Source organism: Pyxicephalus adspersus, chromosome 9, assembly GCF_032062135.1.
Source record: "Pyxicephalus adspersus chromosome 9, UCB_Pads_2.0, whole genome shotgun sequence".
Classification (NCBI taxonomy): domain Eukaryota; kingdom Metazoa; phylum Chordata; class Amphibia; order Anura; family Pyxicephalidae; genus Pyxicephalus; species Pyxicephalus adspersus.
The window spans coordinates 11,693,013-11,712,875 of NC_092866.1; the positions used below are offsets into that span (position 1 = coordinate 11,693,013).

The 19,863-nt window shown below is 40.6% G+C and overlaps 1 protein-coding gene across 4 annotated transcripts in view; it reads left to right on the top strand.

The window, feature by feature from the left end:
* TANGO6 (transport and golgi organization 6 homolog) overlaps positions 1 to 16,232 on the top strand; it is a 36,639-nt gene extending 20,407 nt beyond the window's left edge. For 2 of the 4 annotated variants that reach the window (XM_072422593.1, XM_072422594.1), the window contains exons 16-18: positions 2,965 to 3,116; positions 3,226 to 3,339; positions 14,118 to 16,232. In XM_072422593.1, the coding sequence (XP_072278694.1) occupies positions 2,965 to 3,116; positions 3,226 to 3,339; positions 14,118 to 14,294 (443 nt within the window). In that variant the 3' untranslated portion in view covers positions 14,295 to 16,232. Of the gene's footprint in view, positions 1 to 2,964; positions 3,117 to 3,225; positions 3,340 to 6,841; positions 6,959 to 12,651 lie in introns of all 4 variants that reach the window. The other 2 variants (XR_011922241.1, XM_072422595.1) reach the window with 2 other exon arrangements.
* Positions 16,233 to 19,863: the final 3,631 nt, after the last annotated feature.

Consider the following 19,863-nt stretch of genomic DNA (forward strand, 5'->3'; position numbering starts at 1 on the left):
CCATATAGTCTTGTCAGCAAGACCAGAGGCTACAGACTAACACTGTGGAAATGCAGAAATCGGATGTCTGTAATAGAGATTGCATGTGGGAATAACCTTTCTCTGTGCAGAGAGATTTTAGCTCTGTATGAATCCCATGCATCTACTTTATCATTCATTATAGGATATTATTCTACTTTGTGTGAGCCAAATACCATTTCAAATCCAGATATTACCTCATAAAAGTAGCAGTGACATCATCATTGTGCTGCACATAGCCTGTTCACAAAGCAAAAGCAATAGGAGAAGCCCAACAAATGCTTTAATAACAGGGTGCCTGCAGGAAACTATGGGGGGATACCAGACCAGTCATCTTGCAAAACCACAGAGTAGAGCAGTGACTGGTCTTATTACATGAAAACACCTACAAAGTGTAGAAGTTTTTATGATGGATTATTTTGGAGATCTACAAGAAACACACAAAAGACCACAAAATTCAAAAGCGTACACGCATGGCTCATGTGTTTAGTCTGTGTAGCCTGGACTTTAGCTGTAAAAGATAAATTTACCTTTGGTAAAAGTTGTCCTTTTAAACTTGGCCAACCCCACTGTAAGTGCACCCCATCCAGTCTAATATTTAAAGTGGAACTTTATGTCAAAAAGAAAAAATTGTGACCAGGCGGGTCCTTTATTCCAGAAAGAACAGGCAATGTTCCTTTTGCAAACGAATAAACATACCTTCTGGATTGCAATTTTTTATTTTCATTTACCTGTCCTTGTTCCAGCACAGGTGCTGCCATCTTCACAGGAGTTGGATCCTCAGCCAGGCCGGGGTGGCATAACTCCTGCGCATGCTTATGAGAGTTCATTCAGTTATGCTGAAAAACCAATCATACTCTGTGTATGTGCAGTGCAGTGTATTTAGAAAAGAAGATTGTGAACAGACAAATTAGTATGAATTTTTGCAGAAAGGACATCACCTGTTCCTGCTTCAATAAAAACCATGCTGCTTGCAGTTTTGTAATGCAGAAATTCACTTTCACCAGAAAGCACCTTTTCAGAATCTTCTGCACCTAGTGGTACTACATAGTAAGGCTACGTACACACCTGCAATGGTTCTCATCCGATAATCGGCTCAGGGATGATATCAGATGAGAATCTGGTGTGTTTACAGCGCTCGTCCATGGATCTGTCCTGGTGGATCCACAGATGACGAGCGATCGTAATGGAAGTGAAGGGGAGAGACTGCAGTTGGGTGCCCCTCTGTCATTCTCCCCCTCCACTCTCTATAGGGCAGAACAACACTGTATGTACAGCACTCAGACATGCATCGTGCAGTTTCCAACAGCAATTATTGCATGTGTGTACTTAATATCTGCCTAATATCTAATATCTGTGCCTAATATCTCTGATTAGGCAAAGTATTTCTCTAGGTGGGCTCTATTTATGTTGGTGGGGGTGTGCTTTAGTACATTTTTCCTTTAGGGAGGCTTCCAATGTAAATAAGGGGAAATTTTCCATTGGTCATCAAATCACACATCTTGCTATAGAAAGCATCAAGGTTTTAGTAGTCTCCGTGACATACTCTCATTCTTCTGTCTTGTCTGTGATGCACTCTTAGCCAACACCTTTTAACTCAGGTTTCTGATTTCACGTTTTTAATATTATTATTATTATTTTTATTATTAATAATAATAATAATAAACAGGATTTATATAGCTCTAACATATTACGCAGCGCTGTACATTAAATAGGAGTTGCAAATGACTGACAGATACAAACAGTGACACGGGGAGGAGAGGACCCTGAACAGAAGAGCTTACAATCTAGGATATCAAGCACCCTCTCCTTTGCTTGATCAGTATATTCAGAAAACATCTCACACGTGTCCCTGTATCCTAGATGGCACTCTCAAAATCCTTTATATATTTGCTCATTTCATCATTCGTATACATTCTACACAATAGTTGTTCTTTCTTACAGATCTGGTCAGAGAGTTGTCTAACTCAGTAATGACAATGTACTTCATGTGTAGCTGTTGTATTATCTCAACAGCAGTTAGGCAAAGTATTTGTAGTAGTTAAAATGTATTTAAACCCTAACAATGAACTTCATTTCTGCTTGTTTTTGGTTGGCAAATTATACAGTTGAAAGTGTTTTGTAAGGTTAGCACAAAGAAAAGAACTTGACAAAGGAAGTAGGCAGGGTTGACCCCACAGGCTTAAGATTTCAGAGTTAAAAAGACTGTGTTGTCACATCATTCATGCTGTATTTGAAACAGGTTTGAAGGGATTAAATATGTGCCCTGTTGACATACACTTCAATCCTCATCCTGTCTTTTAATGGTTACCATATAAATGTCTACATATGGGTGAGCAAGACTGTGAATGTTCAGTGTTCTCCCCAGCTTTTTTTAGCTGGGCGCATAGCCCAACACTTTTCAGTAACCACCCGGCTGTTTTTGGGTGACTACTTAAGAATTGGGTCACAATACAGGGGCTGCCACCCACCTTCAATTTCTTCCAACTCGGCTTAAAAAATTCCTGGGTTGAACACTGATGTGTGAAATTCAAATATCTAGGTCAATATTGCAATTTGTCATAGGTGGAAATACACTTTACCTTCCCTTTGTCATCTCTCTACCATGACTGGTCTCACTGCAATGCTGTGTTACTAGCATATGGCTCAGCTGATGACACCTTCTGCTCCTCTATGCTTCACATGGAAGGCTCAGTCACTTCAAGAATGTTTCCTTATTGCACATGAACAGTATTTACCTTACATTTTTTTAAGCTGATTGAGAAGAAGCTGTAGGTGGGTGGGGGCTCTGTATTTTGATCCAATTTTTCAGTAACCAACCAAAAACAGCCGGGTGGTTGCTGAAAAGTGCCGGCTGGTGCGCCCAGTAAAAAGAGGCTGGGGAGAACATTGATTAATATACAGTGCCTTATATCCAATATATTAATCTTTTTCTTTTGTTTGCAGGAGACATGGTCATCCCACACAGGGACGCCTTAATTCACGCTTTCCTGAGGGGTTCCCGGGATCCAGACAGCTCTCTGAGGGCCAGTAGCCTTTCCAACCTTGGAGAGCTGTGCAAGCAGCTTCAGTTTTCTCTGGGCCCAGTTGTCCACGAGGTAAATCTTCATTTTCACAAATAATTATCTTTTATTTTCTGACCCCTACAGAAATATCAGTTTTCAGGTTACACATAATAACAGATGAATATTTGTATTTCCTTATAAGGTGAGCTCTTGTTTATCAGCGCTGATACGTACAGATTCGGTGGCTGAGGTGCGCCGGGCCGCTATTAATGTGGTGGTGCTACTTTTAAGAGGACTGAGCTCGCGAGCAACAGAGGTAAGTGTGTGGCCTCTAACTAATAATGATTAGTTTTCGATGTACACAGAAAACCCTTTTCGAAGCTCAACTCTTGTGAGAAAAAATCTTTCCTGCACCAAACCTTTGTATCTAATCTTCTACCAAAAAGCTATTTCCTACCTAAAACTTACAGTCTAAAACTAAAAACCAAGCTTACAGTGCTAATGTTGCTTCCTGGTGACATTGTCACTCTCGTTAGCTGTTGGAAGAATCCCTTCCCAGGTCCTAACAGGAAGTCTTGCAGGGTTCCGGGGCCTTTTAGCAAAATGTCACGAGCAGGGGCTGAAACTAGTTGGATCAGCTGACCAAACGGGCAGAAGAGGGCAAAGAGTAGAGTTCGATATCCTACAACTGGAGGTGATGAGGGATCACATGACAGGGGTGAGTTGTAAAAGCAGACCTGTCCCTGTTTTGTTCCAGGGTGCCGCCATTCTTTTTTTTTTTTTTATTTCCTTAAGACAACTTGATTGGTCTGGTCGGGAGGACATAACTTCCTCACAGGTGTACTAAAGTTCATTCAGTCCCGGTAAAGGTAAAGTAAGCAGGACTTTCAGGTATCTTGTCGCATGCTCAGCTTTTTCAACAGTTCTCTGAAGTGATCAGGCAGGTAGGAGGGATTTTTGCAGAATGGAGATCACCTGTCCCTTTCTGCATTATTGGCCCACCTGGTCGAAACTTTTAGTTCTACTTTAAGGATTTTAGGGGACTTTTTAATGGTGTAGGTGGTACCAGAGTATAAAGCATCATAAACGTACTTTAGGTTTTCTTTGAATTATTGTTCCAATAAAATCAAATGCTGCAGAGAAGGATCCCTACACTTTGGTGTCAGTGGTCTCTCTGCTGAGGTCAAGGCTCCTACTAGAGCTCTCCTAAAAGCAGGGAGCATGTGCTTTGCTAAACGAAAAATGTGTTTGAGCCCTGCAGAGATACCACTCCTCCCCACCAGTGAGCAAGTGTTCTTTTTCTGGAGCATGCACGCCAGGGTCAGGCTTTTTTAGTCAGGAAAACAAACTGAGAGTTTGGACTTTGGGATGTATTTGATTTTATCGAAGGCTTAATTGGGCTTTACAATGAGTATTTATTTACAAATGGTATAACATTACATTAAATATTAGCAGACAACCAGTTTCAGGTGAATGATTACAGTATGGATAATATTGCTTTGGCCATTTCTTCCTATAAAAAATTCTTGCCTGACTTTACTGGGAGTTGAGCTGATAAATGTACTGCTCATCCTCTCTGCCTCGCTCTTAACAGAAGGGCCAGCTGAGGACTAGTCATAGCAATGGCTTTGCTTCCCGCATATGTCCATCTGTCCTAATGCCAGGACGTGTTATTACAGCAATTAGCTGTAACTTGTATGGACATAAAATCTGGTGCAAAGAAGGATTTTTTTTTTATGTGACCCCTTTAAAAATGGTAATTATAGTGTGGTGGACATTGGCACCTTCATTTTTTCTCTTCCAGGTTTACACATGCTATTTCACACTTTCCAACATAACCCATCTGTAAGGTATACCATATGGCCAAAGGTTTGTGGACGTCAGACATCACTCTTATATGAGCTTGTGTGACATCCTATTTCAAAATTATGGACATTAATATTACATTTTACCCCCTTACCATCTCTTTGGCTGTAATAGTACTGACTTTTTCTTTGCTGTCTTTTTTCTGCTCTTCTTATTATAACAGTAAACAGTTTACTTGGACTGTAAGGAGCACATGTAGCAGCATGGATCTAAAAGGGCTGTAATCATGGTAATCTTAAGTAGTCTAGTCTAAGATGTTCCCAATACTTCCCAATCATTTTACATTTAATACCCCTAGTATTTACCACACCTGTAGCATGTCCTTTAATCATTTTTTTCTTTTGTAGCATGCTAGTAGTCTCTGTCTGGCCCCTGAAACATACCTGCCCATCTCCTATAGTTGCATAGTCAGGTTGAAAAAAGACATCCAAAAAAAGTCCATCAAGTTCAACCACAAGGAAAACAAACATATCCCAGATAAAAATCCTATAGACAAAGGTAATCCAGAGGAAGGCAAAAAAACCTGGTTCAACTTGCTCCAACAGGGGGATAAAAATCCTTCCCGATTCCTTGAGGCAATTTGGATTTTCCCCGGATCAACAAACATTGTTATCTTTACTTTAAAGCCTTAATACCCAGTTATATTCTGTGCTTCTAAAAAAGCATCCAGCTTTTTCTTAAAGCAATTTTTAGTTGTTGCTGAAATGACTTTCGTAGGGAGCCTATTCCACATTTTCACAGACCTTACAGTGAAGAATCCCTTCATTATCCAAGGATTACATTTCTTTTCCTTCAGACACAAAGAGTGCCCTCTTGTTCTTTGTAATGCCTTTAAAGTGAATAACTGGGAAGAGAGTTCTCTATATGGACCGTTTATATATTTATACAGGGTGATCATATTCCCCTTATACATCTCTTCTCAAGGGAGAATAGATTCAGTTCAGCTAATCTCTCCTCATAGCTCCTCCATTCCTTTTATTAGTTTAGTTGCCCTTCTCTGCACTCTCTCCAATTCCACAACATTTATAGTATACCCAAATCTCTGCCTGTCTCCTGTAGCAGGCAGGCGGTCTCTGCCCCTATAAATACTACATATATTGTGTGGCCCCCTTGGTAATATCAGTAACAGCACCTCAGCGTTCTCATATTTAATAAGCTCCCTACCAGTAGATTTAAAGGAAGTCTGGAATTCAGTTTTAATTTAGCTGGGCACAGTAATTGTATTACAGGTAGAACTTGTGAACGGCCTCAGGCCATTACTTCAGTCTCTGTAGCTGCAGGGCATCACTAGGTTATTACACAGCACAGTTCTCCGAGTAATGCTGAATGACTGATATGGCTGCTGAGCCAGCACTTTCCCACTGAATCCCATCAGCCAATCACTGACCCCCAGCAGGCTATACTACGGCTGGACGTGCTCCATTGTTTATGTGCATGATTGCTTAGTGTACACACTATCTTTCCCTGAATTGATCCCATGCTCTTCTCATATCTACCTTCTTGTGTATATAATGATTCCTCGACATTCAGACCACCAAGGCACTGGTGGAGTTAATTCCATGTTGCGTACTGCTAGCAGCCGGCTTGGAAGAGTATTTTAAGCTCAGCTCCTGCACAGATTCAATTTCTTAATTACCCACCGTGATGAACTGCCAATTTCTGCCGCTCTGTTCATTTTTCAGGCCCTCCCCAGGCTTCTATTTTTAGGCTCACTGGAGAAATATATTCTGATTGCAGTGAAAATCTTTCACACAATGAAAGTGTCAGACCAAGAACACCCTGAGCTGGTCACCTGCTGATGTCCTCTGTGCATTGGTTGCTCGGTCTGAAGGTCACAGCATTATTTCTAGACACAATTAATGAAAAAAGGGTCACTGATACCTAACAATTTTTGTAGAAGTTAAAAGAAAAAAATGATTTAACTTACACTGTACTTCTGTTTTTTAATATAGAGAACTGACCTTACAGCCATGAAAATGTACCAGTAGTCTAATGGCATTCTCCACGCGCAATATGATCTCTGACATTGTACCGGCATCAGTTACGTGATCAAAAATGAACCCCTAAAGGTTTGATTTTTAGTAAACATACTGATTGAATGGCACAAGTTAACCACCTGCATCCTTAATACCTACAGTTCTAAGGGTGAGCCCCTAGGAAACCTGACGACTTCTAGGATCTTGTCTAGGTTGCCTTCTGGTTGATCTGTCCCAGGGCAGCAATAGAGGGGGTCTGTGTCTGCCATTTGGAGAGAAGCATGCTCAATTCAAAGCTAGAATTACCATTATTTCTATAACACTGTTTCTTTTTATTTTACCATTTTATTTACTAGTGGTTGGTCCTACTGGCTGTTTCTGTAACATGGAGGTCAAAATTTTAGAATAGTTCTCAGATTGAGCGTTATGTCGCGGCACTTCAGACAGGAGTTGGCTGCTCTGTATTGGATTTCTGTTTAATTCTACCTATACTAAGTTCTGCTTATAAAACAGCAGGGGCTCTGCAAGCTTCTCCGCTTCCCCTCCAGCCCCCCTTATTTTCTCTAATAACCTCCACTGTGAAATAATATAACTCTAAAGGCCGGGCTAGAATTTCATCATCATTGTTTATTATTATAGGTTTATATCAGTCATTTTTACTGTAGCCTTCACATTTTAACCACTTGCTATTTCCTATTAGAATAATATTTAATATTTTAGAATTTTATAAGGATTTGAATGTTGATGTGTTCCGCTTGGATGCATAACAGCTGCTTTGAATACACGGTAACGGTAAGCAACCTATAGAGCCTTATGTTATATACCTATGGACTTTAGCTTTATACAGAGGCTAGATTTTGGATAATTATTGATTTTTGTTCTGGTGTTACCACCAGCCGATGAATAATGTTGATCAATCCTCCATGCTGGATCACTAAACTACACAATGAGTGAAGAACTCCATGAGCCACCTTCCACTTGCCCTTTCTCTTCCAAAAAACAATAGAACATCACTGTCTGTACTACTACTTGCTGTAAGCGAACACTAGTGACATTTGTCCAGCATCTGTACAAAGTAACACTAAAAGAGAGGAAACAAAAAGTTAGTATCTATAAAACATGAGCCTTTACTGATAATGACAGTATAACTTTAATGTGTGTCCAGCTGTAGATGGTGCAGGAGGAGTCTTTTTCTATTAAATAAAGGTTTCACATATATCGGTGCCAGGTCCTGAGTATTTTACGTGTTTCACTGCAAAGGATGAGGATCCTTCTGCAAATGTCCAGTTTGATATTTGAGTGACCTGAACACTTCACAATGGCTGCGCAGCAGAACAGGTCCTCTCAGTCCATAGAGGACTGCAACAGGGAGATGAGGTGACCGGTCAGCACTAGAATACTGGTTGCCACATTCAGAAGTGGTGCCAACAAGGTACACAGATGTCTGATCTATGCAAGAAGAACCATACTTGGTTACGATGCAGCAGGGTGATGTCCGGTGCGGACATCTTTGGCTGGTCTTCCAGGTTGTGGATCCTCAGTTGCCCTAGCTGTCCGCAGCAACATGAGTCACCAGTTCTTACGCAGGAATTCAATTCTTTTAAGCATTATACACTGAGCTGTGAAGATTGTACCAGAAAGGTAAGAATCGTATATTGCAGAAGTGATACAGTATCAATCTTCTGCATTGAAAAGTCTACCTGTTTGTAAATTTTTAGTTGGAAGATCAAAAAAAAGAACCTGTTGGAAGTGATGAAAGTATTTCATTATTTTCTTTAAGCTGCTGATTAGAAGGGAGGGATGGGAGGGGGTTTTGCTTTGCAGAGATTAGTTTTAAACCAAGGCTTTCCTGATAGCGACCCTGCCTTTTTTTTTTTTTTTAAGACCTGTGAGGCCTCAGCAGGACAGTTCCCCAATTCACAGCTTCCAACACCTTGCAAAGTGGTCACTTTGGCTGACAATGTCCTACAGGGATAGTGTGGTTCCAGACTAATGCAATGTGGGAGAGCGAGAGCAGGCAATCAGTGAACACCAATACGTAGGGTATATATTGCTGAAGCCGACACCAGTAAGAGAGAGGCTTACCTCTGACTCTAACACCAATGAAGGGGGATTTATTGCTAACAAGCTATTTAACTCCAATTTTCTGCAGCTTTCAGTAAATTAATACCAGGTGATCCTACTGTTATTACACCAATGACACTATTAAGGTCACATCATTATTAAAATTGGTAATTAGCTGACAAGAACGTCACTTTTAAAAAATCAACATAACTTTTTTAAAGGCCATATCAACATAATTTCCTTTATGGTGATTTTACTGTACATGTGCAGCATCCATCTATTAAACGGTTACCAGATGTTTCTTACTGATTCACCCAATTTTTTCCGTACAAATATCTCACCGCTGATTGTCCTTGGTGTGATCTTCTCATCCTTAGCCACTGAGTCCGTCTTTATCTTGTACTATGCATTCTATTCTCTGGTGGCTGCCGTTTTCTTCGTTGCAGCGGTTAACGATCAATAACATCATCCTCACTCTTTGTTGTGAGTTATCTACCATTGAATGCTGGAGGTGTTGTATTAACCCTGCAGAGGTCACTGACATGTAAGGGATCATCATATACCTCTATGTAGGGATGTGCATGAAGAAAACTGGATCTGTCGCCCCTAGCAAGCAATTTGCCACAAAGGACATTGGAGGACGTACAGTTCTGATGGAAATCTATGATTCCCATTTTAAAGGTTAAGTCTATGTTCACACTGGCAATGAGGTTGCAGCACAATTACTGCATCTATATGCCAGTGAACAGCTAATTCGGGAGGAGACACTATGTGTAGACCAGGGGTGAGCAAACTTTTGGGCTCATGGGCCATGATGAGTTTTAAATTTGACAGACGGGCTGAGCCAGTGTCAGATGGATGGAGAGTGTATGTATGAACTGCGTATGAATTACGTATAAAAGAAATTAAAAGTAAAAGAAAAAGTACATTTAGTTCAGTGGGAACAGTTTTGTTGGTCAGCTGTTTTTGCTAGTGAAAAATTTTATATATTTATAAATTTTATATATTTTCACTCGGTATAGAGTCTACCTGTGGCACTCCCCAGAGCGGGGGTCCCCAACCCCTGGTCCATCTTGACAGCTGAGCCGCAAGAGCACAAAGACCAGAGGTGGTCTGCGGCTCTGTCTAGGGCACCCTTAGCAGGGTTAGGAGAAGGACCCCACTTAAGGGGGCGCACAAGCCAAAGCCGCAGACCATGCCTGCTATATGCATTGCAGGCTCAGGACGGTGGGCGGGTTGTTTTTCTGGAGTGGGGGGGTTCTGGCATCATGACATCACTCTGGGGGGAAGTTTCTTCTCCTTTGAATGACACATGGCTCCCTGCACTTGTGCAGTCCGGAGTCCTTAGATTTAGTGGTCCGCAAGCTCTAAAAGCTTGGGGACCACTGCCCTGGAGAATGAAAGGGGGGCGCCAATGAGCAGTTCAGTACCACTTACTTCTGCCAGCTATCAAATCTGCAGACACTGGTTCTTTAAAAACTAGAACGGAGGTACGAGTGGCCAAGCGACTAGCAAAGGGAGTTGATCCGGAGGCAGATCTGAACCCGACCTTAGTTATCCCTTTTTAAACCTCTTATTTAAGGTTCTTGCTTTACCCTAAGGCAGTGTTTCTTAACCAGGGTTTCGTGGAACCCTGGGGTTTTCACCAGAGGTTGCCAAGGGTTCCTTAAGCAATCAGCAGTTTGTGACTCTCAGGTCAGTTTCAAATAACACCAGTGATCATTTTGGCTTTCTTTAAAGGTGGCATTCTTCCTACTGGTCGGCAGTCTTCTTTCTGACCACTACACTAACGTTCTGTGAGCTGTGGATATAGTAATTATACCAGGGGTTCTCTGAAAGTTATTTCAAGGGTTCCCCCATGTTAAAAAGCTTGAGAAACACTGCCCTAAGCTGTACCTGTCAGCACCAATAAAAAATGCTTAATGCAGCCACCACAATAAAATACAAATAAACTGCAATATATTAAATAATAATGATATATAATATGTTTTTGTTGGTGAGTTTCCAAACCCACTGTTAACATTCCTAAAAGCCAAACTGGGATTGTGAGCATTTTTTGTGGGGTTGTCAGGCAGCCAGAAGAATGTGTGGTCTGATCTTCCAGATTATTGGCGATCAGTAGGAGTTGTATTACCAAGTTTTTGGTTTAATTCTGATAAAGCCTGACTCAGTAAGTTGGCAGTAGCAGGTTGGCACCTTTGCCAGCCTGCTACTTTTTCATTTGTATTTTTTGAGTTCTTTAGAATTTGGGGGGGGGGGGTATTCTCTTTCATTCTCTTTCTTATTATTTAGGTATTATATACTTTATAGAAAGAATGTTTTATTGTCATTATGATATTACGTCTTAAGATTTACATTAAACAGCTGTAGTAATAGGCTTGTGGTAAGGTAAGGAATTGATGTGCTCAGCTTAGGTTAGTCCTTGCTAGAGACCCTAAAGCTTCATACACATGTCAGATAATTGTTACCTGAGATGAATGGTTGTGCTCATCTTGAGTGAAAATCTGTTGTGTACAGTGGTCTCCCAACGTCATTTATCAATCTCCTACAGCAAATTGATGATTGATCACGCCTTTCTATGGGCAAGAACACAACAAAGTGCTGCTCACTCATCCTCCCCACTCCCCTTTCAATAGAACAGAGCATTGTTGTGCGTAAAGCTCTTATTCTTCATCTGTCACCGGAAACAATCACACTAACAATTATCCAATGTCGATCAGACGCCTGTACAAGATTTATAATTGATGATATTCACAGCTAATAAAGAAACAAGCATACACCTTACCTCACCTGACATGTGGGTGAAAGGACAAAGATGGATGACACTATGGTTGTTCTATACTCAGAGGATAGAATACCTTCAGCCTATTAAGGGAATGCTCACATGGAAGAGGTGTTAAAGCAGAAGTAAAGTTCCACTTTTAAAAATCTATGATTAGTTCATTCATTATTGTAGAAAGAACAAGCGATATCCCTTCTGTAATAAACCTTCCAACATACCTAATCGGTATCTGTCCAAAAATCTGAGGTGCACATGCGCAGCTTCGGCTTTGGTTGCCAAGATACCAGGCAATTCTTGCTTCCCCTGCGTATGCTGGGAATTATTGAAGTCATGTGCGCCCTTGTGGTAGTTACACCATCCCAGCCCGGGCAATCAAGATGGCCAAAGATCATCTACGTCTCCAGGAAAAGAAGAAGATGATGGCACCCTGCGAAGGAACAGGGACAGATGAAGATTGTGGGTTTAGCTCCACTTTAGGAACTGTTCTTTTGACAGATATGTTTATTTAGTTCTCATATATAAGGCTGTATCAGAAATAGCTATCTCTGTCCTCTTCCATTATGGCTCCACCTTCGCTTTTTATTTATGTTGGCATGCATTACTTTGAGCAACAAGATAACCCAAAAATCCCAATGCACCAAAAATTGTGCAAGCACAAATGTGTGGCAGTGTGCTGTCTCATATTGTGCTGCAGTGCAGTAGGAAAGGCATTCATAAGCTGCCATTAAGAATGAATGAATGAAACCTAGTACACCATCATGTCTTGGATGTTGCATTAAATCACGTTTCTGCATAGAAATCCATGCACTAATTAAAACTGTCCCTAAGCTAAGATAATTTACACTTCAAACCCTCAGGTGATTGCTGTAGTTGGTGTGTTTGTGTTACTAGATTTTGTCATCACTCTACAATATATTATTTTCTTTATCATTTGTCATAGTCAGAAATTGAAGCTTCGCCCTCCTGTTGTTTCCTTACCAACACATTAGTTCTGACGGGTAGTCTAGGAAATGTCATTATTGGAGAAGAAGAGTAAATTTTTACAAGAAATAAGTGTGAAGGATGTCATCAGGTGTGAGAGACAATGAAGAATGGAGCTGAGAGTTATACAAAGGAAACCTGAAAACTAGGAACTGCTATTCTTAGCCAGAGAGGAAGAAAATCAGATACTTTCACATCCTAATGTGGTTTGAAGGAGTATTACAGCTTCCAAAACTATTGTTAAACAGACCCTGTATTCATTTCAACAAAAAAGTTTTCCTGTAGGATTAATTGTGCCTTTACAATATCGTATGCATGATTTTACCTATAAATGCCTCCCATGTGCAGATATCCAAATGCCCTGAGACTGCTGCTGGGTGCTGCCATCTTGTATGTGATGCCAGGAGACTTGGCGCTGTCGATCATATGCTAGTATTCCCATTAGCCCCTCCTCCAAAGGTCATGTAGGGAGGGGCAGGGTAGCTGGGACAGCACAAACCTTAATTAAACACTCCTAGAGGAGAAGTCTATAATGTGCAAAGGAGGAGCTGCGCTAAAAATTTTCTAACGTGCACATTGCAAGAAAATAAAGTATTTACTGAAAGGGAAAACCATGTAAGTACTGTAAGTTTTAAAGTTAGTGACAGGGTCTCTCTAGTATGTGTTATCCTTTTAATGAATGCCTTTGTGCTAGATGCAGCCCACCCAGTCCGATATTCACCTCTGCTCTCAATTCAGCAAACCTCTCTGTGCAATGGTGCAGTCTTGCTCCTAAAAATGCCCTTGGGGGTCTCCTTCAGCCAGAACATGGGGCGGTGGTAAATATACCATAAGGATACATGCATTGCTTTTATAAATGCAGCTCACAATAGCATACATCTATGTGTTATCATATATTGTAATTCTAATCCAGATGAACGCCACCGCAGTGCAACATCGTGTACAGTGTGCATGTTACCCCAGTGCAAAAATATGAGTCTGTCCTTAAATAATTTTCTAATATTTAATATATATATCATTTCTAGCTTTAAAGCTTTATTAAAAATCTGTTACAATAGAAATGCAAACACTGCCATTGCAGACATCATTCTGAACTCGATCGTTACCTGGCTGTGATGGTGACTCTCTGGCTCTGATACTTTATAAGTCACTGACTTGGATGCAGATTATAAAATCCAAAGCCAGGATTCATTAACTTAATACCTGTTCCAAATCAGTTACTCAAAGTATCAAAGCCAAAGGGGTCATAGCCAGGGATAGCCAAACATTTAGCTGGCCTCCCCTTTGTGAATTTCTATGGAGTCTGTCATGTTTTCCTTTGGCAGGTGTCCTATTGAGAGTCTAGATTACAAAACCATCACTGTCATAAGTATAAGTATTTCCAGCAGAAGCACCTCACTGGTTTTCTCTTGTCTGTTGTTTCAGGTGTTACGAGATGTCCTCCTGGATCTGTACCGCCTGCTCAAGTTTGTTGTTCGGTGTGAAACGGATTCTGTGTCTGTTCTTCATGCCCAGCTAGGCCTGGAGGAATTGGACTCCATCATGAGAGCTTTTCTTTTCCCACCGCAGAAGTTGGAGAAAAAGATTGTGGTGTTGCCATAGCAGACATAAAAATCTTCCGGAAATGGCTTCTAAACTCAGCTTAGGTTGTAGGATTTTCACTGCTGACCTTGTCTTCCAAACCCACTGCTTCCTGGCTGCCATGTCATGGTAGCGATCTGTAGATATAGTTATATCTTAAAGCAAAATGTTTTATATAGAGCTGGGAAAGGTGAAAAACTGGGGTTGTTTTTGCATTGTATATTTTTGGAGAAATTGCCCTTCACTTCCTACTCCCAAGACACAACAGGAAATTGGAGGAAAACACTTAAACGTGAGAAAAATGCCCTTCTAGACTGTTGTCTCCAGAACAAATGAACCTTTTTGGACTTTTTTCCCCCTCTGCCTGGTTTGGGGACCACTCAAAATTTTGAATATTTCTCATTTTGACCCAGAAAGCAAAAAAAACTTGACAGGTATTCTAACACATCTCTTTCCAAACCAGATAACTTAACATGTACTGTAAGTGTTCTCACTTCACCCTGACCTCATAGAAGTCATGGATAGTCAGCCACCTAGCAATTTTTAAAGGTCTATAAAGGAAGTTCATTTCTTGGTTCAAACCGTGGTGGAGTTTCTCTGCTCGTCTCCTGCCATTCACATGTTGCAATTGGTCTCTACATGTAAAGTAAAAATTAAAGGGACAACCTTTGTTCCAAGTTTTCCTGTAAGGGTTGTCCCTACTCACTTAGTGCAGCCCGCCTAGGTCAGTGGTTTTTTCTGTCCCTTTTTTAACCATCATTTTCACGCTTCTGCTCAGAGCCATGCAGCCATTCTTATGAAAGCATCCCAGCCATGTTCTCTCCATCCTGCGGTCCTCAGTATTTTCTTACAGGAAGCCGTTCTGTACAGGGCCACAGTGTGCGTGCACAGGATGGAGAAGACCTGGCCGGGATACTTTCGAAAAATAAGATATGCAGCTCTAAAATAACAAGTTACATCCATCAATGATTCAATGTATTATCAATGCAGAAGGTGTAAAAGCAGGGTCAACAATCACAATTTACTATTTATTTCACATTGCAAAATGTCAAAAGCTCTTTCACAATTTTACGTGCAGCGACCTGTTTGTCTGGCAACATGAACATGACAGAAGAAAAGTAGGGAAACTCCTCCAAGACATGAACCAAGGAATGATGTGCTTCATTTATAGATGATTAAAAACTGAGATATATAGAGCATCCCATTCTAAAAGTGCTCGTCGCCTAGCTCTGGCTTCAGTACGTTCTGAGTCGCTGACCTGGAGCAAGCAATTGTGCAGCACCGTGGAACACAAGCATTTTGCCGTAGTGGTTGGTGTTTAAAATGAATGGCAACGCAACACGTGGCGTTATTGCAATCTGATATTGTGAACTCGGTCACCACATGTTACACATTGACATATTACAATATTGAGGATGCAACTGTTTTGTGTGCATGTGGACCACACACATCAACTTGCAGTCAGCTACTGGCCATTCTGAGCAATGGAGGATAATAAGTGAAGACCTAAATTTGATGACTCCCCCATGGCGGTGACAATATTTTCACCTGATCTTCTTCCAGGTTCAGATTTTCTGGCTGGGATGATGAAACTTCTGTAGATGAGAATGAATTAATTCTGGCACCGTGTGCACTAAGTTTCCATTTACCAGAGGAATAGGATCGGGTAGGTAATATCTCATCTGCAATAAAAAACTTCCTGTTTGCAATTGATTTATTTTTAAGTTCAGTTCCACTCTAACTACACCATCAAAATAGGTATCGGAAAACTTGAACCCTTTTCTAGACACAACCTCTGAAAAAAACAAAAACTGTCATCTGGATTCAGATCATGTTACCAGTATTGTTACAATCAGAGAACCAATCCATTATGTGGATGAATATACTGTGTAAATGTAAAATGAAATATATAGTTTTATACATGAAAATTAAACACATTTTACATAAAACTGAATTAAACGTTTTCTGGTTTTCTTTTTCTGTTTTAGAACTCCTGATATTATTTCATTCATAAAGAAACTTGTCCTGGCAACAAGCAGGTAAAACATTGACCCATCTAGAAAAGGTCAATTCCTTGCGATGGTTTCTCTGGAAATGATACAATCAATGACAAATCGTAGGCAGCACAGGTAATAGCAATGTGTACAAAAACAAAATGTGGCAATTACAAAATGTGAAACAGTGGTTTTTATTGCTATGGGCATACTTGGGAGGTAACGCTAGAGTGTTTCTTCACCTGGGGTTACTCTCGAGGTTGCTGGGTTTCCTCGAGCAATGAGCAGTTTCTGTTGCTCAGGACAAGTTACACCAATGATCTTTTTGGCTATTTGTAAGGGTGACATTCTTCCCTCAATGGCCAGCAATGTAAGAAGAATTCTTCCCACCGGTCTTCATACTATTGTACTGTGAGCAGTGGATATACTAAATATAGCAGGGGTTCCCTAAGACCTGAAAGTTATTTCAAGGGTTCATATCATAACACTTTGTGGCATTAATAAAAATTGGAGGGGTTCCAATGTAATAATATATCACTTTGGGTATATTCTCTATAGCAGCCTTGTTCGACCTTTCTAACCCCTGAGGAACCCTTGCAATAATTTCCATTTTTGGGGAACATCTCTCGAAAAGAATGTTCCCTTACATTGGTGGCTAGAATACCTCCTTTATAGACACCATAAACCATCATGAAGCTGCCTCTACCAGGTGATGTCAGCCCCAGAACTATGCAGGAATTATTAAATGGAGGTCAGCAGTTTGAGGAACCCTGGTTGAGAATGGCTGCTCCAGACACACTTAACCCCAGTGGATTTAATGTAGATTTGTTTTTATATCATTTCAATGTTAATTGTTATATGTGCAGCACATAGTTAAGGTATTACTGTACAATATTAGTAACATGTATATCCTCACAATATTAGTTTCTTGCATCATGCACCTACACAGGTCTTACGGTTAAATAATGCCGATAGATAAAGCTGAGCTCAGGCGGATGTTTGATGACCGTGTGGCTTACCACTCTATATCTGTTAAGTGTCTGGGAATGTTCATCAGTATTTACTGAACAGGTTGAAAGTTTATGGAAGTCCTGAATACAAAAAGTGCCCGGCAACCAAACTCCTGCACAAAAAGGGATTTCCACATTGCCAATTTGTTTTTTGATACGGAGGGCTTTGGGATAGTTCAGGAATAATTGGACAGTGAGGAGTAACCACAGTCCCATTGACAAGCGCACCAATCTGAACTTAGTCAAATGGAGTAAATTATATTTTATATCAGTCTGAATTTTTTCTATGGGGATATACAAGGAATGCATATACCACTCTCTCAGTTTTTAATACACCAGAAAATTATGCTGGGTGATCCTCTGCTTGCATGGAGTTCTAGGAACACCTGTTTCTGGTTTGTACACTTTTTGTAACACAGGAGTTCCCAACACCACCCATCACACTGCTTTATTCCCCACTATATACAATCTAATCCAACACAACTGATCATTAGTCTCCCGACCATACACTAGTCGGCTTCCACATGACAAGATATTGATTTGATACCAATTCATTATCTGGATTTAGTGCTATACACCTCTCGATTATTAAAAAGAATACTGGGACTGGTATGCTGACCCCTCCTTTTAGGAATGCTGGATGCCCAGCTGTCACTTTGAACCCCCACGTTGAGAAGTATGGTGGTGTTGGTGCATAAGTGGAATGATATATAGCCTCCTATGATAAAGCTATGCTGTACACTCTTTACTGTCCACTTGTCAACCGCTGGATGGCAATTAGCCTTCCTGTCTTCCTGTGACTTGTATCATGAGCTGCAAAAAAAAAAAAATCATATTTCTTGTAGCAGATTATATATTTTTTTTAGTTTTATACCACCAACATGCACACTGTACAGAATATACATATCATTCTAATAATGAAAAGATAAATAATAAATGAGAACCATGATATACATGACCTGGTATACAGCTCAGACCAGATGAGGTGCAATATAGTTGTGCCTGCTGAGCGAGGACAAATAGGGGTTCCCCTGCCTTTCCAGATGGAGCAGCATATAACGAAGGACTGGACAAATACCAATCTATTAGCAGGTAAACCAGCACCCTTCGTATAATTCATATGGGTAATTATTTGCATGCATGCGGTTTTGCTTTATTGCAATACATTGGTAGTTTATATTCCTATTAGTCAACTCCAGACCAGAAATTTATTGATCTGGCTGAGCCCATTTAATAATAAGAATTAGATGGTGAGGGCACTAATTGGCACTCACATCATTATGCAATGTTCAGTCCCATATATATGGACTCTTTCTCTCTCTCTCTCTCTCTCTCTCTCTCTCTCTATATATATATATATATATATATACATATACATATATTTATTGCCAGAATCCTATAGTTTGCCTTCCAATATATTCCCCATAGACAGCAATAAACACAATGATGGAGATCTGATCATCTACTTTATCCAAAAAGATTTCAAGGATTTAATTCAGTTATGTAAAAAGGTCCCATGTACCCCATGGTTTATCCTGTGCCAAATTTATCCCACAGGGTAGAACGGTTTGTACGTAACCACCATTTAAATTCTGCCCTTAACCCCCTATTAGTGTGGAAGAATAAAACAAAAAGTAATTGGTTGCTAATGACAACACCCCCCTCCAGGCACATGATAATGAGGGTCCCTGCACTCGCCCCTTGTAGGTGTATGTGCATTGATGGTCTCTATGGATGATTTTTTTTTTCCTCCTCTCCAGGTTGAGGAGGATGAGAGAATGAGTCGCCTGTTCCTCTCTCCTCTCCTGGATCCAGTTTCAAGCCCTAAACAAGGAGATTTTTGTGTTTAAGGAAAAAAAAACCCTGAATTTTATTTATATCCCGGTAGGAAAGTAGGAGGGAGGGAGCCGTAAGACAGGCCGCTCCATGTGAAAGGTAAGACATGAAAAAAGACATTTCCCCCTTTATATTGCGGATTAATGGGGGCCTTCCGTAGATGGAAAGCTCTGCCATGGGGCCGTGCCGATGGAGATCATTGTGATATTTAATGGCCCGAGGGGCGGTGAGTACTCCTTACAAAGGTTATGGGGTTTCTTTGCCATTCGATGCAAATAAATAGAAAAGAAGATCACTTCCAAACAAACGATATCTCAGTATTTAATGATTGCTGGCAAGTTGTATCAAGTTGTATCAAATGCTGACCAATGGTACAGATGCAATGTACAATTTACTGAATATGGGCTATAGAGGCTGCAAATTAAAGCAATTGAATAAGATCAGAGGAGGAATTGTAATGTGCATGGACAGTTCAGAATGATCCTAATGATTGAGACAACATACAGTAGCATGAACGATGCATCCTCTAATGTCCCGCACATGCCCCGCCATATAGTATATTGGGCTGATGCAAAACCAGGCATTCTCAACCAAGGTTCCTCCAGAGGTTGCTAGGGGTTCCTCAAACTGTGGCCAATTGATCTCTGATTTGATGATGTTGGCATAATTCTTGAGCCACCACCACTTGGTAGAACCAGCTGTATGACTCAATGATGTTGTTAGTTGTCTATGAGGGTGGTCTTCTAGGAG